Consider the following 24,937-nt stretch of genomic DNA (forward strand, 5'->3'; position numbering starts at 1 on the left):
CCATGGTTGTTGGATTTCAGGAACAACAAACGTATGTGTCTGATATTGGACTCTCTCCATATTTGAACAACACAGACCCTTATAGTCCAACACTACACTTTTCCTCACACCTCAACACAACACTGTCCCATCCCTACCCTACATTCCAACCCCTCACACAGGGCAGCCATCAGGGGGGGACAGCCCATACACATGTAGGGGGCCCAGGGGTTCCAAGGGGCCCAGCCGTCCAGGCCACAACCAACAAGACAGAGATGTTGCTGCTGTAGTAACTAGCAATTATGAAGCATGGCAGCTGCAGAGTAAGCCGATGCAGCTGAAGGGATGTCTCTTTGCTGGATTGCGCTGTCTCTTTGCAAAAAATATGAGGCTGTCTCTTTGCTGGATTGTGATATCTCTTTGCTGAATATATGAGGCTGTCTCTTTGCTGGACTGGGATGTGCCTTTGTTGAATATATGAGGCCGTCTCTTTACTGGATTGGGATGTCTCTTTGCTGAATATATGAGGATGTCTCTTTAATGGATTGGATTAATTTTAAGTTGTAAGAGTGTTAAAACAGAAGTGGGTGCACTGAAGGACTCGGTGGGATGGCCAGTGGGCAGATTCGGTGGGACGGCCAGAGGGCGGGCCCCGCAAAATGTTGGAGGTCAGGCTCAGAGGGGCCCAGGCCTAAATCTGTGTAAGGGGCCCCAAAATTTCTGATGGCTGCCCTGCCCTCACATCACCAGTACAACCAGCGTGCAAAGTGCAAAGTTCTGGCATTGGCAGCTCAAGTCTGTAGCCACCCACCAAAAAATAAAGACATGTTCCATTCAAAAGTATTTATTTTTCATGGAATTACAGCATAAGGAGGGATGCAGCAAGGTAATATTGACAGTCTCCAGTCTGTGTGCCTTTACAGCGCCAGCCCACGATCTTTGCTCCATGGCTACATTAGGCAAAGATACGGGATTCTGATATCTTGAGCAAGTTCATGCAGAGTCAAGAAGCAATTCTGCACCTCTACTAGCTCAGAGGACAGGCATGGCCAGGTTGCTGTTCAGCTTCCAAGCCACTTCTGAAGTTCCAGGGTGTTCATGTTTCTGATCGAGGCCAGTTCTGGGCTTGTGCCTCACAAAATATCCACTGACCACAAATGAAGACAAGTGGAGTCCATAAAGGTGGGTTTCTACCAGCTACAACCACAAGCACTACCACTCTTGGAAAATTAAAGCAAAGGATAAGCCATTTCATCATAAAAATCACATCTTACTGCCCGCTTGCTTCATTTTTAACTTATTTTATACATCACGAGTGAAATTACACATTTTCACGCAACTTACACAAACCAGAAATCATTAATGCAAACATTTGAATACACACCTGTGACGCCAGACAGTCCATCACCACAGGCTTCTCAGGGTATGTGCCATGATTCCAATCCAAGATGTCCAGATTGTGCAAAATTATGACACCATCATAAGATACCAAGCAGCCTTTCATTTTGTCAATAACTACACAGGTGGCATAGACACAACTAAACACCTGCCAGCTCTTCTCATCCCTCTCCACTATTTACAATACCAACATGTTTCTGGTTTGAGGTGCGTGTTCTTGCTCAAGTAACACAGTTTACGAATGTTGACTACACTTTATCTAGAATGACAAGTGTCATTGGCAGATGATAATTACCATCTGTCTCCCTGTGAGTGTTAACTCTGCAAAGTAGCAAGTTAATACACATGCCGTATCTTAAGCGGTTACAGTACTTTCATGTAAAGTGGCTAGTGACCAGGTCATTCCGGGTGGCCATCCCTGCAGCGGTGCTCTGCCGCCTGGGGGCCGCCAGCTGATGGACCTCTGGCTCCCTCTCCTCCGTCAGCTCCCAGGATTCATCCCGGGCAACGTACATGTTGTGCAACACGCAGAACGCCAGGATGATCCTGGAAGCCTTTGGAGGAGAGTACAGGAGTTTCCCCCCAGGCAGGGCCAAGCACAGAAACCGGAATTTGAGAAGACCTATGGTCAACTCAATGATGCTCCGGCTTTTCCACAAGGCCCTGTTGTAGTTATGTTGTGCTCGGCCCTGGGGGTACCTGATTGGAGCCATCAGCCACGTCAGCTGCGGGTAACCAGCATCCCCTGAAAAGAAAAAAATATATACATTAGTTCTTCATATCATTTGACTTTAGATGACTCATCAAAATGGGAGACAATGATGCATTTTTCAAAACAACCTGCTCATCTGTGTGCAAAAACTCATCTGAAATATGTCTAATTGCCTAAATCCCTATTCTAACTGGAAAAAAAGGAGACCAAAAGTGGTTTCTTTCTATTGAAAGTTCCACCTTTCGCCCTATTTTTTTACAATTAGATTAGCATAGGCATTACTTCTGGAAGATATCTTACACTATATTGAGGAAACCAATATTGACTCACTTATGCAAATGATTTCGGGATATGGCAATACCATTGGAATCACTTTTAGGTTTTGCTTGTGTGGCGTTAGGACAGCATTTACACATTGGGTAACCACCTTCATTTGACTTGAAGACAACTTTGGAAATGTTTCTTTTGTGAGCTGGTAGGCTGATGATCTGGTTGTGTGCAAACAGCCTGCCAACTCATAACACATACATTTTATGTAGGCTTTGCTTTAATCATGGTGTACACCGATGTAGCTTATTCCTATGTCTATGTAACCTTACAGTTTATGTTGTTGTCACAAAATAAGACTTTACCAATAAGCCACCCTTCTGGCATTTCGCCCCTTTCAAACTTCCGGTAGAGAGCACTGTCTTGTAACCTCCTGGAATCATGGCACGGCCCTGGGCGACCTGTGTTGGCACTCATTATGCGTTGTCTGGCATCACACACCAATTGGTTGTTCAGGGAGTGGTACTGCTTGCGGTTCCGATACTCCATTTTGTGGCTCCTTGGTGGCCTGATGGCTATGTGGGTGCCATCTATTGCCCCTAGGATTTGCGGCATCTGTGCCCGCTGATAGAAACCCAACTTCATTTCATTCCACTCGTTTTCATTCTGTGGCCAGTGGATAAATTGGGGCACAATCTCCACAATGGCATCAATGACCAACATGGACACCCTGGAAACTGTGGCCTGGCTAATGCCCATTATACTTCCAGAAGTGGCTTGGAAGCTGCCACGCCCTAATATATACAAAGTCACCAGCAACCTGGAAATGCCGGGCACCGCATGGCCGCGCTGTGGGTCAGATGTAATTTTGTTCTCTATCAGCTGGTAGAGGTGTAGAATAGCTTCTCGCTCGAGCCGGAACTTCCTCCTGATATCAGAATCCTGCAGCTTGTCCAAATATAGCCTTGGAGCAAAAATTTGTGGCTGGCAAGGTAAGGGCACACGGACTGGAGGTGCTGCTGCAGCTGCTTCCCCACCTTCTGCTGCCTCTTGTGCTATGGCTTCCTCAAACAGGGCACCAATAAATGCGAAGAGCGCATTTTCTAAAAGCCTTCGGTTTGCCATTTCCTAACTAGCATAGTGAGAAGGCGCGTGGCTGTTGGTTGCTAGCATCAAAAAGATCTTTAACCTGCATATAGCTAGTGCAAGGGTTGAATAGAGAAGTGCGTCCACTAGGCAGCACATTTGTCTTAAAAGAGTTCACAGCTACTGATCTATGAATTCCTCTTGAGCAAATTTCCCCAACTATAACCCAACCTGAATCTAAACATTGTGCATAAGGTGTGTTATGGGGCCCATTAATCTGCTCACGTACCTTGTGCACCCTTAGGATATCCCTTCCTTGCAAGAGAAGAATTTGGGCATTAGGGTCAAGTTCTGGGATCTTGTCTTTTAAGGATTTCAGATGAGAGAAATGTAACCTCAGGTGTTGGAATTTCTGACCTGTCATCAGGTATCATGTCACATTCAATGAGTGTGGGAAGTTCTATGTGTATTTGCCTATCAATAGACTGAACAGTGAAGTTGGACGTCCTACGCCCTGTTTTTTTCCATAACACCTGAGCATGTTTTTAGAGTGTAGGAAAGTGTTTCACCACTAATGTTAAACATATCAAAAAAACTCTGATTTGGCTAATGACCGATTATTTTGATCATCTAACACTGCATACATTTTCACTGCACACTCAGGTTTGTTAGAGGGATACACAGTCACTAAACAAATCTTGGAACATGATCTGGGCCTTGTCCCTTGTGCGCATACCTCTGTACTCTTGGATACAATAGTGGATGGGGTAGCTTCAGCTTTCTCCCCGCCTTGCTCTTTTCCAGTTATAAGAGTCTCTGCTGCCCAGGGGGCTGGACCCGGATGCAATGCTGAGATATGCTGGTCACTGTTACATTCTCTGCATCTTATGTAAGCTTTGCAATCTTTAGCAAAATGTTTTTTGGACGCACAGCATCTAAAGCAGATACCATTTTCTTTCAGGTAAGCTTTACATTCACCAATGTGCTTGCTTCTGAACCCACGGCACTTTGACAGTGGGTGTGGTTTATTATGAATTGGACATGGACTGTCTGGTTCCATGGATTTCTTTTCATGGCTGCTTACTTGTGGAGTCGAATTAGTGGAAGACACCTCCATCTTTCTGACTGAAACTGAAGGTCTGTTGCCATACCTTGCTCCTGACCTCTCTGTATTTGCTGTAATTTGGTTGCAGCATGTTGAGAATATGAAGCTCGGATCATTTCTAGTCTTGGCTTGGTTGACAATAAATCCAGTGAAGAAACTGAATGGTGGGAAAGAGACATGATAATCTTCTTTATACTCAGAGCCTTGGGAAATCCACTTTTCTTGCAGACTATATGGGATCTTTTCAATTATTGGTTTAATCCCACGAGCTGTGTCCAGGTATGCCAGTCCCAGCAAGTAGCCTCCAGACTTCGCTGCATCTACTTCCAACAACATGTCCCCAAGTTCCCTTAACTTTAGATTGTCTTTGTTAGAGATTCTGGGGAAATTTTCTAGTTTCTTTAACAGAGCATTTTCAATGACTTCAGGGCTGCCATAACAGTCTTCTAATCTCTGCCATACCATTTTAACTCCAGCAATTGGATTTTTAACATGCACTGATCTGATTCTTTTGGCCTGTTGAGATGACTCTGGCCCAGGCCACTTTGTCAGCAAATCTAGCTCTTCTCTGGATGTAAGATTGAGATCTCTGGTTATGCCCTGGAATGATGTCTTCCATGCCCAATAGTTCTCTGGGTGATCATCAAATGTGAGCAGCCCTGTACTCACTAACTCTTAACAAATAAGGTGCTTTGCTAGATCAGTGGTCTCTGAAGTTCCTAATGTGCCATCTCTGAAAGAGGATGCACGATAATCCATGTTATGGGATGGATGTTGTATATTTGCATAATCTCTGCTATCTTAGATGCGCACCGTTGGTGTTGGGACATTGTCAGTATAGGTGTGCAATTCAGGCACATTTGGAGTGGATTGAAGCTTTGGAGTTGTGCTGGAGATAGGAACAAAATCATGAGTAACTATCTCTGCAAACTCTTGAAGCAAGTCCTCTTCTAAAACAGCTGCAGTTTCATATACTGCAGCTTCTGTAGATGCTGCTACTGCTGCCCTTTGACTCTGTAGCACATGCATATTAGCTTCCAACTCTGCTTTCTGCATCATCAACTCTGCTTCCTGCTTTATCAACTCTGCTGTCTGCTTTATCATGTTTGCCTCTTTTTCTGCATAAGAGACTTCTGCTCGCGCTGCTTCTGCCTTTGCTCTTTCTCTGAGCGCTGCAGAACCCACTGACGATCTGCTGGAGCACACAGAATCTCTGGAGCCGGAAACCTGAGATCTGGTCTTCAAGGTTAAAGGAGTCATTTTAATACTCTTATCTGAATTCATGGTGATAAATTTAAAGGGGATGCCTTAACTTCAAATGTAGCTCTTCTGACTTTGCCTGTTATACGTATGCCTTTTACTGTGCTGTCCTACTATCCCTTAGCTGACAGCCAGTTAACAAAACAGACAGAAATAGCGTTGTGCTTTATTCCAAAACTGAATTTACTTCTATCAATAGTTCTGTAAACTGCAATACAATCAGAGAGACTTAGAATTACAATTCTGTATTACATGTGACACTTTGCTAATAAGCACAACATTAAACATTACTATGCAGAAAGCTTATATTAAAATGATATATCAAACACACAACAGTGCAGTCCAAGTGTAAAATGAACTTTGGGAAATAATAAATAGACTTACAGGAATTTGTGTATCTAGGGGCAAATATGAAGATCTTCACTTGTCTGCATCAGAACTAAAATGGCTTCTGTATCCGAGGTAAAATCGTTATGTGGTAACCAAGGTGAAAAAATTATGTTGTTCAAAAGAAACTTTATTAACAAAGGAAAGCCTTTCTGTTTATTCCTGTGAGGAACTGAACTGCAATTGCAACAGGCTACCACCAGGTGTCCTCAAAATGAAAATATTATGGGCAATCCTATAATAGACAGCACACCACCAGTGACACCAATACAGAGATCAGTGATAATACTATACACTGTCACTGTACTAATGACACCAGCTGGGAAGGGGTAATATCTAGGGGCAATCAAACTGTTAACTGTGAGCCTAACAATGTGTATAGTGTGTAACCTGTGCTGCTTTCACTGACCGCTCTTATTTTTTTCCCTGCTTTACAGAAAATTCATTGGACGAATGTGACAAACATTCATTCAGCTGTTAAAAATTCTGGCTGTATTTTAATTAACACAGTGATTTCCTATGATCGGCAGCTCCATCTAGTGGCCATATTACGGTATTTTCCTGAAATACCTCCATCAGTAAATATAGTGCAATAAAGCATTATGGCCAATAGATGGAACCAACAAACACATGAGATAAAATATTGCCAAAACTTGTCACAGCTGGGCGAATGTTGGTCACACTCATTCAACTATTTTTGTATTTTTAAATAGACCTCGAAATGTTTCTGAAAGCTCACACCACAAAATGTACTCAGCCAATAAAAAGTAATGGCTCTGTGACAGACCTAACAAGGACAGAGGCTTTTGGAGAGGACTGGGAGCGAGCCTCTTACCCAGTGACTATGGGCCCTGGCATTTAAGGGAACACTACTCTTTGGGAGGTAGATAAGAGGGGGAGGGCAGGACTTTACATGAGGTGCACAGTGGGAATGGCTGTGTGTCTCCATCCCTAATTCAATGAAAATAAAGAAAAGGTTTGGGACTTTACATGATAGACACGACAAACCAAAGCTGTCAGGACAAAAATACCGTATTTATTGATACAACAAAAATGAAATGATTACAAACATGGTATACAATAGTATAAAAAGATGATAAAAATCAAGTACATAACCCCAATCCAAGTTAATAAAGACCAGCATGGAAATCAACATGAGTAAGAGAATGATTGAGTAAATTCATAGCATCCATAACGGACGCGTTTCGTGGACTAAATCTTGCCACTTCTTCAAGAGTAGATGTATGATCTGTGTCTGATAAAAAACATACGTATAAGGAGGAATTGCGATAATGTTGGTAAATAAAAACTGGGCAGGGGTGGAAAGGGGAGACAGGCTACCACATCCCAAGACTTACATAGAACTCTTTTTATACTATTGTATACCATGTTTGTAATCATTTCATTTTTGTTGTATCAATAAATACGGTATTTTTGTTCTGTCAGCTTTGGTTTGTCGTGTCTCTCATGTAAAGTCCCAAACCTTTTCTTTATTTTCATTGAATTAGGGATGGAGACGCACAGCCATTCCCACTGTGCGCCTCATGTAAAGTCCCGCCCTCCCCCTCTTATCTTTGCGATTTAGGGATGGAGATTTGATGTACATTTGATACCCTTTGGACCCTGCTCCATACAATTTATTACAGGTACTCTGATATTCACTGGCTGGCTGGCTTGACTTGGTGCCTGCTGTCTGTCCTGGGAGCTGCGATGTGTGGCGGATGCCCTCCTCCTCTCCCTTCGCTCTATCGGGCACGGGGGATCTGGTGGGCGGCGCCGCCGCTCATCAACGCCATCATTCTGACGCCAACTGCTGTTTTTCATTCTCTGTGTATAATAGGCGGCCCGTTGGACGGTTCGGCTATCCTCCTGCTGTTCCCGCGGGTCCCCACACATGCAGCGGCGTGACATTGGGTGCACTATTGCTGGCGGCTTTGGCGAATAAGGGACGCACTTACACTGGAGTCTGGGATTTACTTCTTTGGTATTCTCTTCTTATATATTTTCACTTTGGTTACTTTTAGTGCACATCTTTTTCATTACAACTCACACCATCTGGTAATATTTCTGCCATTGCGGTCATTTGGGTGCACATATCTACCTTTTTTCTTTCTGAGGTATTATTTACTTGGTCTATTTTTCTACCATCATGGTTCCTCCATACTTGGCCCTTGAGCCTACTTTCTTTATTTCCCTCATTCCTTACTCACCCTACCTCTCAGGCACTTGGATCTATTAGATTACCTTATCCTTTCACTTTCCACTGATACCACTCTAGTAGTACGATGTTTTTCCATATACTACATACTCATTTACTATTTTATATTACTTATCTTTTATAGATACTTTATTATGGTGTTATCAGTACTACTCCAATCACTCTGAACCACACTCTGCTTTATGTGTGGCGTTTTTCGCCATATCCGGGGGCCTTCTGCACCCTCAGCTCCAGTTTGAGACATCTGGGTCCATGCCTTCACCTCCGGTACCAGTTACTGCCAGAGTTCTATGTAAGTCTTGGGATGTGGTAGCCTGTCTCCCCTTTCCACCCCTGCCCAGTTTTTATTTACCAACATTATCACAATTCCTTATACGTATGTTTATTATCAGACACCGATCATACATCTACTCTTGAAGAAGTGGCAAGATTTAGTCCACGAAACGCATCAGTTATGGATGCTATGACCTTACTCAATCATTCTCTTACTCATGCTGATTGACATGCTAGTCTTTATTAACTTGGATTGGGGTTCTGTACTTGATTTTTATCATCCTTTTATACTATTGTATACCATGTTTGTAATCATTTCATTTTTGTTGTATCAATAAATACGGTATTTTTGTCCTGTCAGCTTTGGTTTGTCGTGTCTATCATGTAAAGGCCCAAACCTTTTCTTTACACTCTTTGGGAGGTGTATGCCTGGGGAATCCGTGGAGTGGTCTTGTTTCTGATTCAAGTTCATGTCTCTCCAAAACACACAGACTCTGGGAACTGGAGGTTCCATATCCATATTTGGGGCCTCTATGCCTCAAACCAGCAATGACTGTAGATGTTATGTAATCAGCTGAAACCACTGGGGCCTCCTGCTATAATGTGTTTATGTTAAGTAGATCTCTCCCATTGTTCAATTGTCCCCGTCTGTCTGCTAGTATTGTCCCCTCCACCTAGGCTGGTTTAAGTGACCAGTTAATTAGCTCATGTTAAGTATATCACTGTAAGTTATCAGTTGCTAGAGGGGGAGTAGCGTAGTTCATGTTGGCTGTTCCTTAGTTATGTTACATATATTCTTGTTTACAGTTTGTATTGTTAGGGTAATATGATCAGGAGGGGATGTCCTCCTGTACGGTATGAAGTATGTGTCTGAGTTTCAATAAACAGTCATTCCTTTGGATTTTACCTCACATCTTGTTTGTGTACGATGTTTTGGGTAAAAGGGGCTGGTATTAGCTCTCAGTCTACCCAAAACGGTTTGGAGGGCAGGAAGCACGATTTGGCAGAAGGAACCACATAGTTGGGGTGCCAAGCAGTTTCGTCATAGACTCCATTTTTATTTTTCTACTGCTATCAATGGCCAACACAGCACAACACTTCATCCATGTCTTTGGTGATCTCTGATATCCTTATGAAGTGTTTCTTACATGATGAAGATCAGCCATGGTGTATATCTGAGGTGTATATCAGGGTGTGCTTCTTCCCCACATGAGAGCTGTGATGTCCAGCAACATTCATATAGAAGACATTTTCTGCACTCAAGGCACTACTACACCTCAAGGGTTGTGTGGGATCCCTGATGTACAGGAAGACAGGACTTCAGTGATTATCAATTCCCTCACTCAGGACAGGAAAATGGTTTCTCCCCTGTATGAGATCTCTGATGTGTGTTAAGAGGGGGCTTCTGTGAAAAACATTTCCCACACTCAGGACAGGAACACAGCTTATCCCCCGTGTGAGATCTCTGATGTCTGTAAAGAATGGACTTCTGTGAAAAACATTTCCCACACTCAGGACAGGAATACGGCTTCTCCCCTGTGTGAGACCTCTGATGTATAACAAGGTTTGACTTTCGTGCAAAACATTTACCACAATCTGAACAGGAAAATGGCTTCTCCCCCGTGTGAGACCTCTGATGTCTGTAAAGAATGGACTTCTGTGAAAAACATTTCCCACACTCAGGACAGGAATACGGCTTCTCCCCTGTGTGAGACCTCTGATGTGTAACAAGGTTTGATTTTCGTACAAAACATTTACCACACTCCAAACAGGAAAATGGCTTCAGCTCCATGTGTAGTTGCTGATGTGTGTTAAGATGGGACTTATGTGAAAAACCTTTACCACACTCATTACAGGAATATGGCTTCTCCCCTGTGTGTAATCTCCGATGTGCGTAAAGATTGGACTTCTCACCTGTGCAAGATCTTTTGTGCACATCAAGATTGCATTTAAAATGGAAACACTTCCCGCACTCAGTACAGGAAAACCTCTTATCTGTTGGAAGGACGGCACCGTCCCTCACAGTCTGTGGTTCCTCAGGATAAGAGGAATACGATGGTCCATCTACACTGTGTGGTGTCGGATGGACATTTGAGGTAGCTGGGTTTTCTCCTAGACTATACTGTGTGATGTCCTCATCTTCTACTTTACAGTCTGGAGACAAATTGAGACAATCCTCTGAGGTTTTCCTCATCTCCCGTCCATGTACTAAAATAGAAATAAAAAGATTATTACTAGAAATGAGCAGAATGGTTCCCCTAAACCCGGACTCCACCCACATCAGGCAGCTTTGTCTCTGAGGATCTTACAATTCCATCCTCAAGGTAACTAGTAAATGGGTCCTCTGATCTCCTACCAGTTCATTTCTTTATTCATGGACCTTAGTCAGAGAGTGAGGAAACAACGAGAACTGTCTTTTATAGGAGTGACAGTGATGAGGGGATTATAGGACGAGTGTCCCCTCCCCCTCTATCACTCATTGCAATCTTCCCAACACAAGAAGTCCTGCACTTCCTTATTTAGTCCATGGTTTAGTCATAAATAACAGTGGGGCTGAGCCCCACCAGAGGTCAGAGAGTGAGGATCGGGGAGAACAACAAAGATGAAGACCAGACTGATCCTGAAGACCACCATCATTGGGTTTTTGACTCCTCCCCAAATATCACTTTCTGTTTAAGTTTCCAAAGTCTGAGGATGTTATCACATTATTATCAACATGTAAATGTCTGTGCTTCAATCAAACCATCAGATATCAAATATCCAGCTTGTAGAAAATGGGTGCAAAAGAAGGACTATATAATGTACAACTTATTATATAGGATACAAAAGTTAGGACTATATAGTATCAGAATTAAGTACAACATAGAATATATAGTGCAGGGGTCAGGAGTATGTAATGTACAACATAGAGTATATAGTGTGGGGGTCAGGACTCATAATATTGGTATTCAGTAATCAGTGGAAGCTTATATGTTACATGAGACAAATTGCAGAGGTCCCGCACCACTGCCTGCCATCTCCTGAGACTGCACTCAGTGACTTGGGTCTGAGACTATACACCCGGCACAGCCAGCAGATATCAGAGCAAGCAAATCTGAGAAAATTGCGGTCAGAGATCTTGCTAGACCTGGGCACTCTGGACCAATCAGTGAGCAGTATAGGTGGAGGAATGCATTTAGTAGCGATGAGCCGAACACCCCCCGGTTCGGTTCGCACCAGAACACCAGGAACAGAGGAAAAGTTTGTTTGAATAAACAAACCCCATTGAAGTCTATGGGACTCGAACCTCGATAATCAAATGCCCTTATTTTGAAGGCTTAAATGCAAGTTATTGCCTCAAAAAAGTGTATGGTGGTCCGGGTCCGGGCCCTGGCCTGGGGAATATGTAGCAATGAAAAAAAGTTTTAAAAACAACCATTTTTAAAGGAGCAGTGATTTACTGATTTTAATGAGGCTTAAAATGAAACTATAAAAATTAAAAATTCCTTCAAATATAGTGCCTGGGGGGTCCCCTGAATGTGCCTGTAAAGTAGTGCATCTCTATGATGTATGTAGCCTGCTGCAGCAATACTAACATTTCTAAAGGAAAAAATGTCATATACAAATATACATACAAATTTCAAATCGCATGTACTTGTCATACGGGTGCAGAAAAATTGGGCCTTGGTTGTTAGTGGTGCCTGAACACCGTAACCCCTCGCAGTTACTCTTGCTGGGCGCAGGAATGGGACCTGCTGCTAAAAAATCCATACAAATATGAAATCACTTGTACTTGTCATACAGGTGCCAAAAATTGGGCCTTTGCTGTAGGTGGTACCTGAACACCGTAACCAACCCCTCACAGTTACTCTTGCTGGGTGCAGGAACGGGACCTGCTGGCAAGAATTCCATGCAAATTTGAAATCGCATGTACTTGTCATACAGGTGCCAAAAATTGGGCCTTTGGTGTTGCTGGTACCTGAACACCATAACCAAGACCTTGCAGTTACTCTTGCTGGGTGCAGGAACGGGACCTGCTGGTAAGAATTCCATACAAATTTGAAGTTGCATGTACTTGTGTAACATAAATGTAAGAGTAGGGTAGCTTTGCCTTAGCGAGATATGAAGTGATCTGTAGAAATAGTATAATTGTGAATGTAGTGTCTATTGTCTGTGTATTAAGAGTATAGTATTTAGTATCAGTCATACACATGTCCTTTTATTAGCATTTGAAAGGGACAGAACTGGTCTCTGGGATGGAGGTGACACCTGGATGCCAATTAAAGTCTCCCATGCAAGTGAACAAAAGTTGTCACCTTCCTGAAGCCTTAAAGAGAGCTGCTGGTCATCTTGGCTGCGAGGGGATCCACAGGGGGCGAAGATAGGCTCCAAACAGTCTGCAAGCTTTGATTGGTATCATCAGATCAAATGAATGTATTTTATCTCTCATAATAGGTAAAATATTAGTGGCAGAGAGATGAAAATAATTCCTTCTTATGGTTCACGTGTTGGGCTACATGTACATGTAAATCTGTGTCTGTAGCGTGTGTAGAATCCTAGAGAAACGCACAAAACCGCCATATGGCACCTGATTGCGGCAGGCAGGCATAGTTTGGTACTGTCACAATCAGACCGATGCGCTGGTGTCAGAATTCCTATCCCTGATTTAGCGGTTAGCGCCGTTCTGGGTAGATTCAACTCTGGTCATTTCCGAACAGGAAACATCCTGTGGGCTGCGATGGGACACCCCCTGGGGTTGATTGGTCAAGGGCCAAAGTCCAGCCCACATTCATATTCCAATAAATTGGGAAACCTGAGATATGGACATTGTTCTTCCATGAAGCCAGTTCTAAACTGGGGAGTCCCCACATGGTTTCCGGTATGCTTCTACCAAGGGATAAGCTTCGGTAAAGTTTATTTCTGTTTTTTATTCCTTTTTATTTTCAGAGCAAATTGCCAATTGTGTGTCTTTTTGTATTTTTTGTAACTTCCTTTTTTTGTGTTTATTTCTTATGCACTGCCCACTTTCGGGATATTAATTTATAAAATGAATAAGTGACTTCTGTGTACTAAGCTAGGACTCATATCTCTGGAGAGATTGTTGCATTTTAGTGCCTAATTGCTTGGTCTAAGTTACATGCCAATCTGTATGCAATTGCACTGCATGTTGGCAGATTGCATGCAGATTGTAAACTAGACAGAGATCTGTGTGTGTGTGGTGGCCCAGCAGACCAGTCTGTGGACAAACTGTTGGGTGGTGGCAGGCTATCGTTTATGGTGTGTGGGGTGTGGACAGTGGGAAGAGTGATTAACACCGGGGTTCTAGCTTGTAGGATAGCTGGAGGAATCCTAGTAGTGTGTGATAATTGCTAGACTGCTCCCCAACCCTTACAGTGCACCAGATTGTATGTAAGATTCATATTTGCCTGTGTGTGATCAGCCAGCTGGAGGGGAGTGGAGTCCCCCTCTAGTGGTGGCCAAAGGCAGTGTGGGCTGTGAAAGTGTCTTATTACTCAGTAGGAGTTTCCCTTATTCCCTCATACTCCCCAGACATGAAACCACGTCTCAGTTAGCTAGTCGCCGTGGGCGTGGTCAATCGTGACAACTTGTCACACAGGTGCAAAAATATTGGGCCTTTGGTGTTGTTGGTGCCTGAACACCATAACCCCTCACAGTTAGCAGGGCCCAGGGACAGGGCCTGCTGTTAAAATGACATAAGACATTTAAATTGCATGCACCTGTCATACAAGTGCAGAAAAATTAGGCCTTGGGCATTGGTAGTGATCTAAACCAAAAGCATTGTTGGAAGCTAGCAGAATCAAGGTAGAGGAATAGGATAGGCAGTATATGCAGTCTTCAAGGGATGGCAGACCCCTAGCAAATTCAATCAGTTACATCTGCATCAGGGGCTTGATAGCTCTTGTTGATCCAGGACTGGTTCATTTAGATAAAAGTCAGCTGGTCAACAGAGTCTGTGGGCAGACATACTCTTTTATCCGTCACAAAACCTCCAGCAGCACTGAACATCCATTCGGAAAGCACGCTGGAAGCAGGACAGGCCAGTAGCTCCATTGCATATTGAGCAATTTCTGGCCATTGGTTCATCCTCAAGACCCAGTAACCCAGTGGATGCTCAGCTGGAAAGGTCTCCAAGTCTACTCTTGCGCCTAGATAATCATGCACCATATGATGGAGACGCTGCTGACGGTTGCTTAAACCTTACAGCCCTGGGTGCTGCTGAGGATAAAATAACTGTTTAAAGGCATCGGTCAGCCGGCTGCCTTCTCCACCGCTCCTCCTTTGGTTGAACGATGCCTCAGAAACACGTCCAGAGAATGTTGACCTCCCAGTGTCTGGAAAGGCGGTACACAAATTTTTTTTCAAGGCCTCCTCAAGATGTTTCATCCTCTGCTCCCTCTGCCAAGGCAGGATGAGCTCTGCAACTTTATCCTTTTAACGGGGATCAAGAAGGGTTGCCAACCAGTAATTATCCCTCTCCTTGATCGCATGAATTCTCGGGTCCTTTCGCAGGCTTTGCAGAATCAGGGAGCCCATGCAGTGTAAGTTGGAGGAGGCACGAGCTTCTGAGTCCTCTGGGTCACTAAGTATGACATTGTCAGCAGTAGCAACCTCTCCCCAACTGCGTACAACTCCTGGGGAATTAAAACCAGACTGCTGTATGCTATCCTCTACATCCATGCTGCCGAAATCCTCATCCTCCTCTTCCTCCTGTGTGTCCCTGCAGGAATGATATCTGCATAAAGGGGGCCTTGTTTGGAAAGGAAGTCCTCCTCTTCCTCCCGCTGTTCTGCCTCAAGTACCCTGTCCATGATTCCATGCAGCGTGTGCTTCTGCAGGTAGACTAGTGGGATAGTGTCACTGATGCATGCATCGTCCTGGCTCACCATCCTTGTGGCCTCCTCAAATGGTGACAATGCATGCATCCTTAATCAAAAGCCACTGGCGTGGCAAAAAAATGCCAAGTTCCGCTGACCCTGTCCTTGTGCCATACTCACACAGGTACTGATTGATGGCGTCCTGCTGCATGTGCAGCCGCTGCAGCATTGCCAACGTTGAGTTCCACCTGCTGGGCCTGTCACAAATGAGGCGGTTGGTGGGCAGGTTGAATTCTCATTGAATGTCAGATAAGCGAGCACTGGCATTGAATAAACGGCGGAAATGGCCACAGACTTTTCTGGCCTGCCTCGGGAGATCTTGGAAGCCCGGGTATCTGCTCAAGAAACGCTGCACCACAAGATTGAGAACATATGCCAAGCATGGAACATGTGTCAAGTGTCCCTGTCGGAGGGCAGAGAGAAGGTTGGTGCCATTGTCGCATACAACCATTCCTGGCTCAAGCTGTCGTGGCATCTCCATCTCTGAGCTTGCCCCTGCAGAGCTGACAGAATGTCCTATCCCCTAGACAGACCAACTGAAGCACAGTATGGCATCTTTTAGCCTGACTGCTTGCGTAGCCCCTGGAACGCTTAGGGAGCACTGCTGCTTCAGATGACAATTGAACAGAAGAGGACATGGAGAAGGAGGAGGTGGTGGGGGAGTAGCCAGATGTGGCAGAACCAGCTCCACCTTTTTGGAGGTGTGGTGGCAAAACAAGCTGTAACACTGAACCCTGTCCTGCATCCTTCCCAGCTGCCAGGAGAGTTACCCAGTGTGCCGTGAAATAAATATAATGTCCCTGTCCATGCCTGCTGGACCAAGAGTCAGCAGTAAAGTGCACCTTTCTGCTGACCGCTTTGTCCAACGAGGCCAAAACACTACCTTCCACATGACGGTAGAGAGCCGGAATGGCCTTACATGAAAAGAAATGCCTTTTTGGGACCTGCCACTGTGGTGCAGCACATTCCACAAATTTGCAAAAAGAAGCCGAGTCTACCAGATGAAAAGGCAGCAACTGTAATGCTAGCAATTTGGCCAAGCTAGCATTAAGACGCTGAGCATGTGGATGGCTGGGACAATATTTCTTTCTATGGTTCAAAAACTGGGGTAGTGAAATTTGCCTGCTGCTCAAATCAAGCAGTGGTGTACTGCTAGCAGATTGGGTTCAAGTCTCTGTGCCACTCATTGCTATAACATCATCCCTCTCAATGCTGGTATTTGAGAAGGCATGAGGTATAGTAGGGTTAGAGATCACAGATGAGGAGCAAGGTAATGTATGCTGGTTTTGATCTGGTGCCTCTTTCAGGTGCTGTTGCCAATGGACTGCAAGGCAGGTCATCATATGCCTTGTCAAGCATGTGGTGCCCAAGCAGCTGGTGTTCTGGCCATGCTTTAGACAGATGTTGCAAACAGCAACGCTGCGGTCTACTGCACAGGTGCTGAAAAAAGCCCACACTAATGAACTTTTATGAGCCAGCAGGGATTTTGCAGCACCCTGCACCTGTGGAGCTCTGTGCTGTGACCCAATAGGTTGGCTACTGCTATGGCAGCCCCTTGGAGCACATCCTGCCTCATTGGAGTTGTGCATCCTCCCCATCCTCCCCCTCCTCTATCCTGTCAGGCACCCAAGTACAGTCAGTGACCTCATCATCCCCCCCCCCCCTCCTCATCACTGGCACAAACTTGGCAATATGCTTCAGCTGTGGCAACATGACTGCTGGTTTGCTGGTTTCTTGTCCGTCATTGTCACCCCCTCTCTCTAGGCTCACGCTATTCCCTTCATCAACCTTCAAACCAACATCACAGCTTTCAAATTGCTGCGCTTCCTCTAGCAGCATGTCACTGACCCTATGATCGAATAGTTCAGGTGACTCCTCCATGCATGATGGTGGGACGACAGAAGTAGTAGCTTTGGAGAAGGAGCCTGTGGAACGGCCGCTTTGGCAGCTGCTGTGGAAGGCAAACTACTGTGAGCATGGGTGTCAGAGGACGAGGACAGCCTTTTGATCCTCTCCACCAACTCTTCCACATGTTGTGGCTGAATAGCACAGGCAGTATCCGAAATAAAGGACAGGTGTGCCCTGCCTGCAGAGGATGCACTGTCGACTGTGATCACCACTTTTCACAATGGACACAGAGGCTGCTTGCCCTCTTTTCGTGGCCTGTGAGCCTTGGCCTCTCCTCGTCAGCCTTTTGGACATGATGTTGATACAGATCAATATAGGGTATACGCAACTGACCAATAGATACTCAATGACCTGATATGATGTAATCAATAGCACTATAGATGAGCTGTGGTGCTTATAGATGTATGCAAGTGACTGATTAACAATACTCTTACTGATATGCTGTAATGGATAGGCCTATAGATGAGCTGTGGGGCTTATAGATTTACGCAACTGACCGATTAACAATATTCTCACTGATATGATGTAATCGATAGCCCTATAGATGAGCTGTGGTGCTTATAGATGTACAAAAGTGACCGAATAAAAATACTCTCACTGATATGATGTAATTGATAGCACTATAGATAAGCTGTGGTGGTTATAGATGTACGCAAGTGACCGATTGAGAATACTCTCACTGATTAGATGTAATCAATAGCCCTATAGATGAACTGTGGTGTTTATAGATGTACGCAAGTGACCGATTAACAATAGTCTCACTGCTATGATGTAATGGAAAGCCCTATAGATGAGCTGTGGTGCTTATAGATGTACGCAAGTGACCGATTAACAATACTCTTACTGATATGATGTAATCGATAGCCCTATAGATGAGCTGTGGTGCTTATAGATGTACGCAAGTGACCGATTAACAATACTCTCACTGATATGATGTAATCGATAGCCCTATAGATGAAATCTCTCTCCCTCCCTGCTAGGAATGAATCACTGGCACTGCACTGTCTGACAAACTGCAAAGAAACGATTCTCTCCCTGCCTTAAATACATTCCCGTCCCTCCCTACACTGCTAAGAATGTCTCTCTGGCTGCACTGTCTGACAAACTCCAAAAAAAGCTACTCTTGCCCTGCCTCAAACGCATTTCTCTCCCTGTCTCCTCGCCCGCACAATCACACTACACGCTGCGGCTGTGTGGGCAGCCTTTATGTCGTTTAAGGCGTGTACTTGGCCCCTGAGCCATGATTGACGAAAGCAGCCTGCCTTTAGTCCAATCATGGAAGAGATCATTTGATTGGCCAAAGCATGAGGTCAGGGTGCATGCTTTGGCCAATCACATAACGTGCAGCGCGCGCGCAGTGCATTAAGGGAATCTCAAATTTCCTCCGAAGAAGCACATTTGTTCGTCATTCGACGAACGATCGAACGACCAATGTTTGAGTTGACTTGAATTCGAAGCTAATCTCTAGTATTTTGTGTAATGACCCACCTGTGCTGATCTCTGTAGGAGTGTCCTCCTCTATAAATGTCCCCGTTATTCCATCCTCCTCCATAGACTGCTGATCATCCCTCACATACGTCTCTTCTTCTTCTGCTTTAACCTCAACTTTTATATTTATCAGATCTTCACCCTTAAGAAAATGAGAGAAAAATCATCTGTAAAATATAAGCTCACAAAAAATAATCCACACATCATCTCCACAAGTCCATGTTCTAGATACTCCATTGCACCAACCTTGTAACAGTGAGTGATGGTGTGATCTTCCTGTGTGGAATCCTGGGAATACAGAGGACGGGGACATCTCTCTGGTGGGTTCCTGGTATTAGGTGGCTCCATCATATCCTTGTGTCCTTCTGACAACTCCTCCATCACTCCATACTCCTCATCCTCCTCTTTATACTCTTCTTTAACATCAATATTATCATCCCCGAGGATTCCACTCTGAATATATAATAAAACATTCATTGTAACAAACATGCTGTGTATAAATTATAACTACTAATAATTGTCAATCATCTACCTGAGTACACTGCCGGGGTATAAGATTAATACTTCTAAGATCGAGGCTCTTTCTATCAACATTCCTCCCACAGCTCTGGACACCTTACAATCCGCTTACTCGTATCACTAGTGTACCTGTTCCCTCAAATACCTCGTTATTCATGTGACACCTTCTCCTCATTATACTAAGCTAACCTTCCTTCTTTAAACATATTGGACTAGGTGGGACTTTATATGAGACCCAAGCTGGTGTTGCCCGGCGTCTCCATCCCTATAACAAAAAACAAAATGAGGTTGAAGGATTGTAAGAGGTGCATGAAAGTCAGCCAGCCCCCAGTCTGATGTACTCACCCTCCAGTCTGTCACCAACCAAATAAAACCTGTCTCTTGGTACAAAGAACAGGGGTTTAGTTGACACACATTTGCAAACGCATGTGAAAGCTGCAGAGCCACTTCACGGCACCCTGTTATATCTGCAGTCCTACACTCTTAATTTTATGTATGACTGGCGGCTGGCTGACTTTCATGCACCTCTTATAATCCTTTAACCTCATTTTGTGTTTTGTTATAGGGATGGAGACGCCGGGCAACACCAGCTTGGGTCTCATTTAAAGTCCCACCTAGTCCAATATGTTTAAGCAACCAGGGATGGAGACGCCTTGCTTACAGCTTGGTGCCTCATATAAAGTCCCACCGTGCGATTTTCGTGCGTTTTTGGTGGATGCAGTTTTGATTTGACCCTAGTGTTTTCCGTAGACAGGGAGAGAGACCAATAGCATGACCTGCTTGTCTCACATAAAGTCCCAAAAGGAAATTAGGGATTTCAAAGGCAGTGAGCTTTACAGGCCATGCCCCATACATAAAATCCCTTCCTATCTATATGCTGCATCCACCAAGGGGATGGAGGTGTAATGCTTTTCAGCTGGTCTTTTCCAGTTTGCACCATGGTTATAAACCTAATTATTTGAGTCTTTGAGACAACAGCCAGTCGTGGATGAGGATGGGTTGGGGGAGGTTGGGCTGTCTCCCTCTCACCTGTTCCCCCATCCACCCATTAGCGGCCATGTGCCTCCAGTGTGAGGACACTAAATTAAGAGTGTAGGACTGCAGATATAACAGGGTGCCGTGAAGTGGCTCTGCAGCTTTCACATGCGTTTGCAAATGTGTGTCAACTAAACCCCTGTTCTTTGTACCAAGAGACAGGTTTTATTTGGTTGGTGACAGACTGGAGGGTGAGTACATCAGACTGGGGGCTGGCTGACTTTCATGCACCTCTTACAATCCTTAAACCTCATTTTGTGTAACCTTCCTTCTTTATTTCAAGACATACATTTATCCCTGAAACAATGGGATGCTTACTGTATAATATCTCCTGGCTAGGCACGGTAAATGTCCTCAAAATGTGGTTCCTCCCCAAACTGCTGTACCTATTGGAGACTCTCCCGGTCCAACTCCCTCTTTCTTGCCTGAAATTGCTGCAAAGTACCTTTGTTACATTTATATGGCACCATAAGTCCCATCGCATAGCACAATCCACTTTGCTTTGGCTGAGATCTAGGGGCGGTCTGGGAGCACCTGACCTGTTAACCACTTCCCATCCGGGCCAATTCTGGCATTTCTCTCCTACATGTAAAAATCATCATTTATTTGCTAAAAAATTACTTAGAACCCCCAAACAATAAAAATATATATTTTCAGCAAAGACCCTAGAGAATAAAATGGCGGTTGCAGCAATTTTTCAAACACTTTGGAAAAAATACACTTTAACCGGTTGCCGACCGCCACAAGTACATATACTGCGGCGGTCAGCCCCAGCCAGGCAAAGTGACGTACCGGTACGTCACTAGCCTGTCACTGGCTTGTGAGCCAATAGCGGGCGAGCGCGCGCCCGCCCGCGGAGGCGCGCGCCCGCCCGCCCGCGGAGGCGCGCGCCCGCCCCGGCTTGTTCCCTAAGAAGTCAGTGTGTGTGACCGGCGGACCCGATGTCCGCCGGTCACTCGCGATCGTGCGCCGTGAAGGGAGAAAGGCAGGCGGCTAATGTAAACAAAGCCGCCTGTCATTCTCCCTGTGTGAAAACGGAGATCACACGGTTCTACTATGTAGAACCGTTGATCTCTGTTCTTACACCAGTAGCCATATCCAATGACATTTAGAATCACGCCCCTATGGACATACTTAACCCCTCCTTCCCCAATAAAGTTAACCTCGTCCCTGCCAGTGTATTTTTGCAGTAACAGTGCATATTTATAGCACTGATTACTGTAGCAATGTCACTGGTAGCCCCAAAAGTGTAAAAAATGTCAATCAAGGGTCCGATCTGTCCGCCGCAATGTCGCAGTCCCGCAAAAAAAAAAAATCGCAGATCGCCGCCATTAGTAGTTAAAAAAAAAAAACAACAAAAATGACAAATATCTTTCCCTTAGTTAGTAAACGCAATAACTTTTGCGCAAACCAATCAAAATACGCTTATTGTGATTTTTTTTTACCAAGCATATGTAGCAGAAAACAAATTGGCCAAAAATTTTAAAAAAATTTTGATTTTTACATTTTTTGGGGGGGAATTTCATATAAAAAAATTGTGAAAAATATTGTTATTTTTGCAAAATTTTCGCTCTTTTTTTGTTTATAGCGCATGATCAAAAAAAAAAAAAAAAAAAAAAAAAAATCGCACAGGTGATCAAATAACACCAAAAGAAAGCTCTGTTTGTGGGAAAAAAAGGACGTCAAATTTGTTTAGGTACAGCGTCGCACGACCGCACAATTGTCCGTTAAAGTCACGCAGTGCCGAATCGCAAAATACCCCCTGGTCGGAATGGGGGTAAAATCTTCCGGGGCTTAAGTGGTTAATAAGTTTTAATGCAAACAAAAACACCATAGATACTGCAACCCAATTTTTTGTAAAATATAAAAGATGATGTTACACTGAGTTAATAGATTTCAAACAAGTATCATGCTTTACAATTGCGCACATTCGTAGAATGGCGCAAAACTACAGTACCAAAAAATCTCCATAGGTGACACTTTCAAAATGTTTAAAGGTTACCTGTTTAGAGTTGCAGAGGAGGTCTAGTGCTAGAATTATTCCCAGCGATGCCTCGCATTGTGTGGTCCAAACATCGTTTATATATGCGGGCGCAACCTACATATGCGTTTGCTTTTGTGTGCGAGCACGGGGGACAGGAGTGTTTTAAAAACTTTATTTTTATTTGTACACCAACTCTTTAATTTTGTTTTGATCACTTTTATTCCTATTAGAAGAAATGTACACATCCCTTGTAATAGGAATAAGGCGTGACAGGTCCTCTTTATGGAGAAATCTGGGGTCACATAGACCCCAGATATCTCCTCTACCCGGGAAAGCATAAGATAAAAAAAATAGATCTCTGCTTTCCAGGATAAAAACCTGGCAGTGTTTACATCTGCCAGCACCAGAAGTGGTGTCATGATATTGCTTTCGGCCTCCCAGGAGCATAGAGATTGCCGGGGACCATCCAGTCTTTGAGCAGCTCTATAGTAATCAGTTGCCGGATTTGTTTTCTGGTTCCCTGGTCGCACAGGAGAGCTCGGAGTGGCACTAAAGGACGGTGGAAAGGGGGGGGGGAGGGGAGGACGTCCCACTGCACGTAAAAGCAATCAAGTGGCTCATGCGCTGCTAGGATGGATTGCACAAGATAGGGAATCACTGGCTGAAAAAAAGATATCTGGATGATGCCAGCAGCTACACCCATCATCCAGATATTAAAGAAGAAAATGGTGGCACATTACCACGGAATCCAATGAAGAAAAGTTCATTTATTCACATACTGTAGGTGGTGCAAGGTAGTTGGTAGTGAACAAGTACGTAGCAGTCATGTGAAACGCATCTACTGTTCTACCCTGCTGTACCTTGTACCACCTATGTGAATAACGGAACTTTTCTTCATTGGATTCCGTGGTGGTGTGCAACCATTTTCTTCTTTAATGCTTCTCCTGGTGGGGAGCCGAGGTTCAGCACCCACCTTGAATCGTGGACTTTGACTAGCCTGAACGGTGTTCTCTCATATGATGGCCTTCCGATGGGAAGTGGTTAATTTATTATTATGCCTCCCACCTCCACACTATCATGTCCTGGTCTGTCCATCCCCCACCCAGTCGTTGATCTGAAATAGAATTTGGGCTTATCTACCCCACTCACCCATGCCCTTTATTATGGTCAGCTGACTCCACCATGTCCTCTCCACTGAAACAATCCTCCTCCCCTATGCTAATTATGTTGTCCATTTGGAAACAATATTGCACACGGTATTTTCTTTCTTCCCCATGTTCTCCTCTGCTTAAGCTTTTATATAATCCTTCAATCCCAGACTCCCTGTCCTATGGAAGGATCCTGCCCTGGGCCGAAGCCAATAGATTTCAGTTGCATCATTTTAAACAAACATGTATACCGAGCGCTGAGGGCACAGATCATAGATGGATTCATGGGAAGACCAGGACAAACCTATGCAGCTGTCAAATACACTTTGGATAGTGCAAGATACAGGCATACACAAAACAAAAGACCATGCTAGGCGCCCCCCAGTGGTCACTAGAAGGAGAATTATCTGCAGGACTGTGAAAACAACAGCCAGGTCTATTAAGAGGAAAAGTCTCACAACAGTTTATTACCCACAATGTGGTGGATAAGAACAGTCAAGGTAATGAAAAAGCCAACAATACCACTGCAAAATGTCCCTGTTCCCCGCCAACCTTCTCTTACACTATATTGCCAAAAGTATTGGGACGCCTGCCTTTGCACACACATGAAATTTAATGGCATCCCAGTCTTAGTCCGTAGGGTTCAATATTGAGTTGGCTCCACCCTTTGCAGCTATAACAGCTTCAACTCTTCTTGGCAGAATGCAGTCAGGCAAGTACCGTTCTCCTGGCAACCACCAAACCCAGACATGTCCATCGGATGGCCAAACAGCTCATGTTCTATCCAGAACTTTGAGGGTTCCTCTGACTTATTTCAGTTTACTGCATATACTGTCCAAGTATGCTGTATGCCTATTGGCTATTGCAAGCTGTAATATCTATATACTCTCTTCATGGTGTAATATCTATATACCCTCTTCATGGTGTAATATATATATACCCTCTTCATGGTGTAATATCTATATACCCTCTTCATGGTGTAATATCTATATACCCTCTTCATGGTGTAATATATATATACCCTCTTCATGGTGTAATACCTATATATCCTCTTCATTGCCTGTGTTGTGAAATACAATGGATGTAACTTCTTTATTTTTGGGAATTTCAATAAAAATAAAATTACAAAAAAGAATTCCCAGCACCGCTCACCTCTCCTGTCAGCAGCTCCATCATCTTCTTGGTGACTTCTAGAATCTTCTGCATGTTGTGTCTCTCAGGTTTTAGGGAGTCACATGGAGGCACTGTGATGGTCATATGATCACCTGACTTCAGAAGAGGAAATCTCTGGATTG

The 24,937-nt window shown here is 44.3% G+C and overlaps 2 protein-coding genes across 2 annotated transcripts in view; one reads left to right on the plus strand and one right to left on the minus strand.

Annotated features, from left to right (window-relative positions):
* LOC309550239 (uncharacterized protein) overlaps window positions 1-24,937 on the plus strand; it is a gene marked incomplete at both ends in the record, with an annotated part of 1,760,330 nt that overhangs the window by 452,694 nt on the left and 1,282,699 nt on the right.
* The window catches only part of LOC309548791 (uncharacterized protein), a gene marked incomplete at its 3' end in the record, with an annotated part of 47,242 nt that continues 32,772 nt past the window's right edge, over window positions 10,468-24,937 (minus strand). The window contains exons 5-8 of the mRNA XM_082248734.1: window positions 19,203-19,409; window positions 18,957-19,098; window positions 10,754-10,893; window positions 10,468-10,599 (exon numbers count right to left, since the gene is read on the minus strand). Coding sequence (XP_082104860.1) covers window positions 10,468-10,599; window positions 10,754-10,893; window positions 18,957-19,098; window positions 19,203-19,409 — 621 coding nt within the window. The remainder of the gene's footprint in view (window positions 10,600-10,753; window positions 10,894-18,956; window positions 19,099-19,202; window positions 19,410-24,937) is intronic.

This window comes from Pelophylax lessonae (assembly GCF_965119305.1).
Source record: "Pelophylax lessonae genome assembly, chromosome: 3".
NCBI classification, from domain to species: domain Eukaryota; kingdom Metazoa; phylum Chordata; class Amphibia; order Anura; family Ranidae; genus Pelophylax; species Pelophylax lessonae.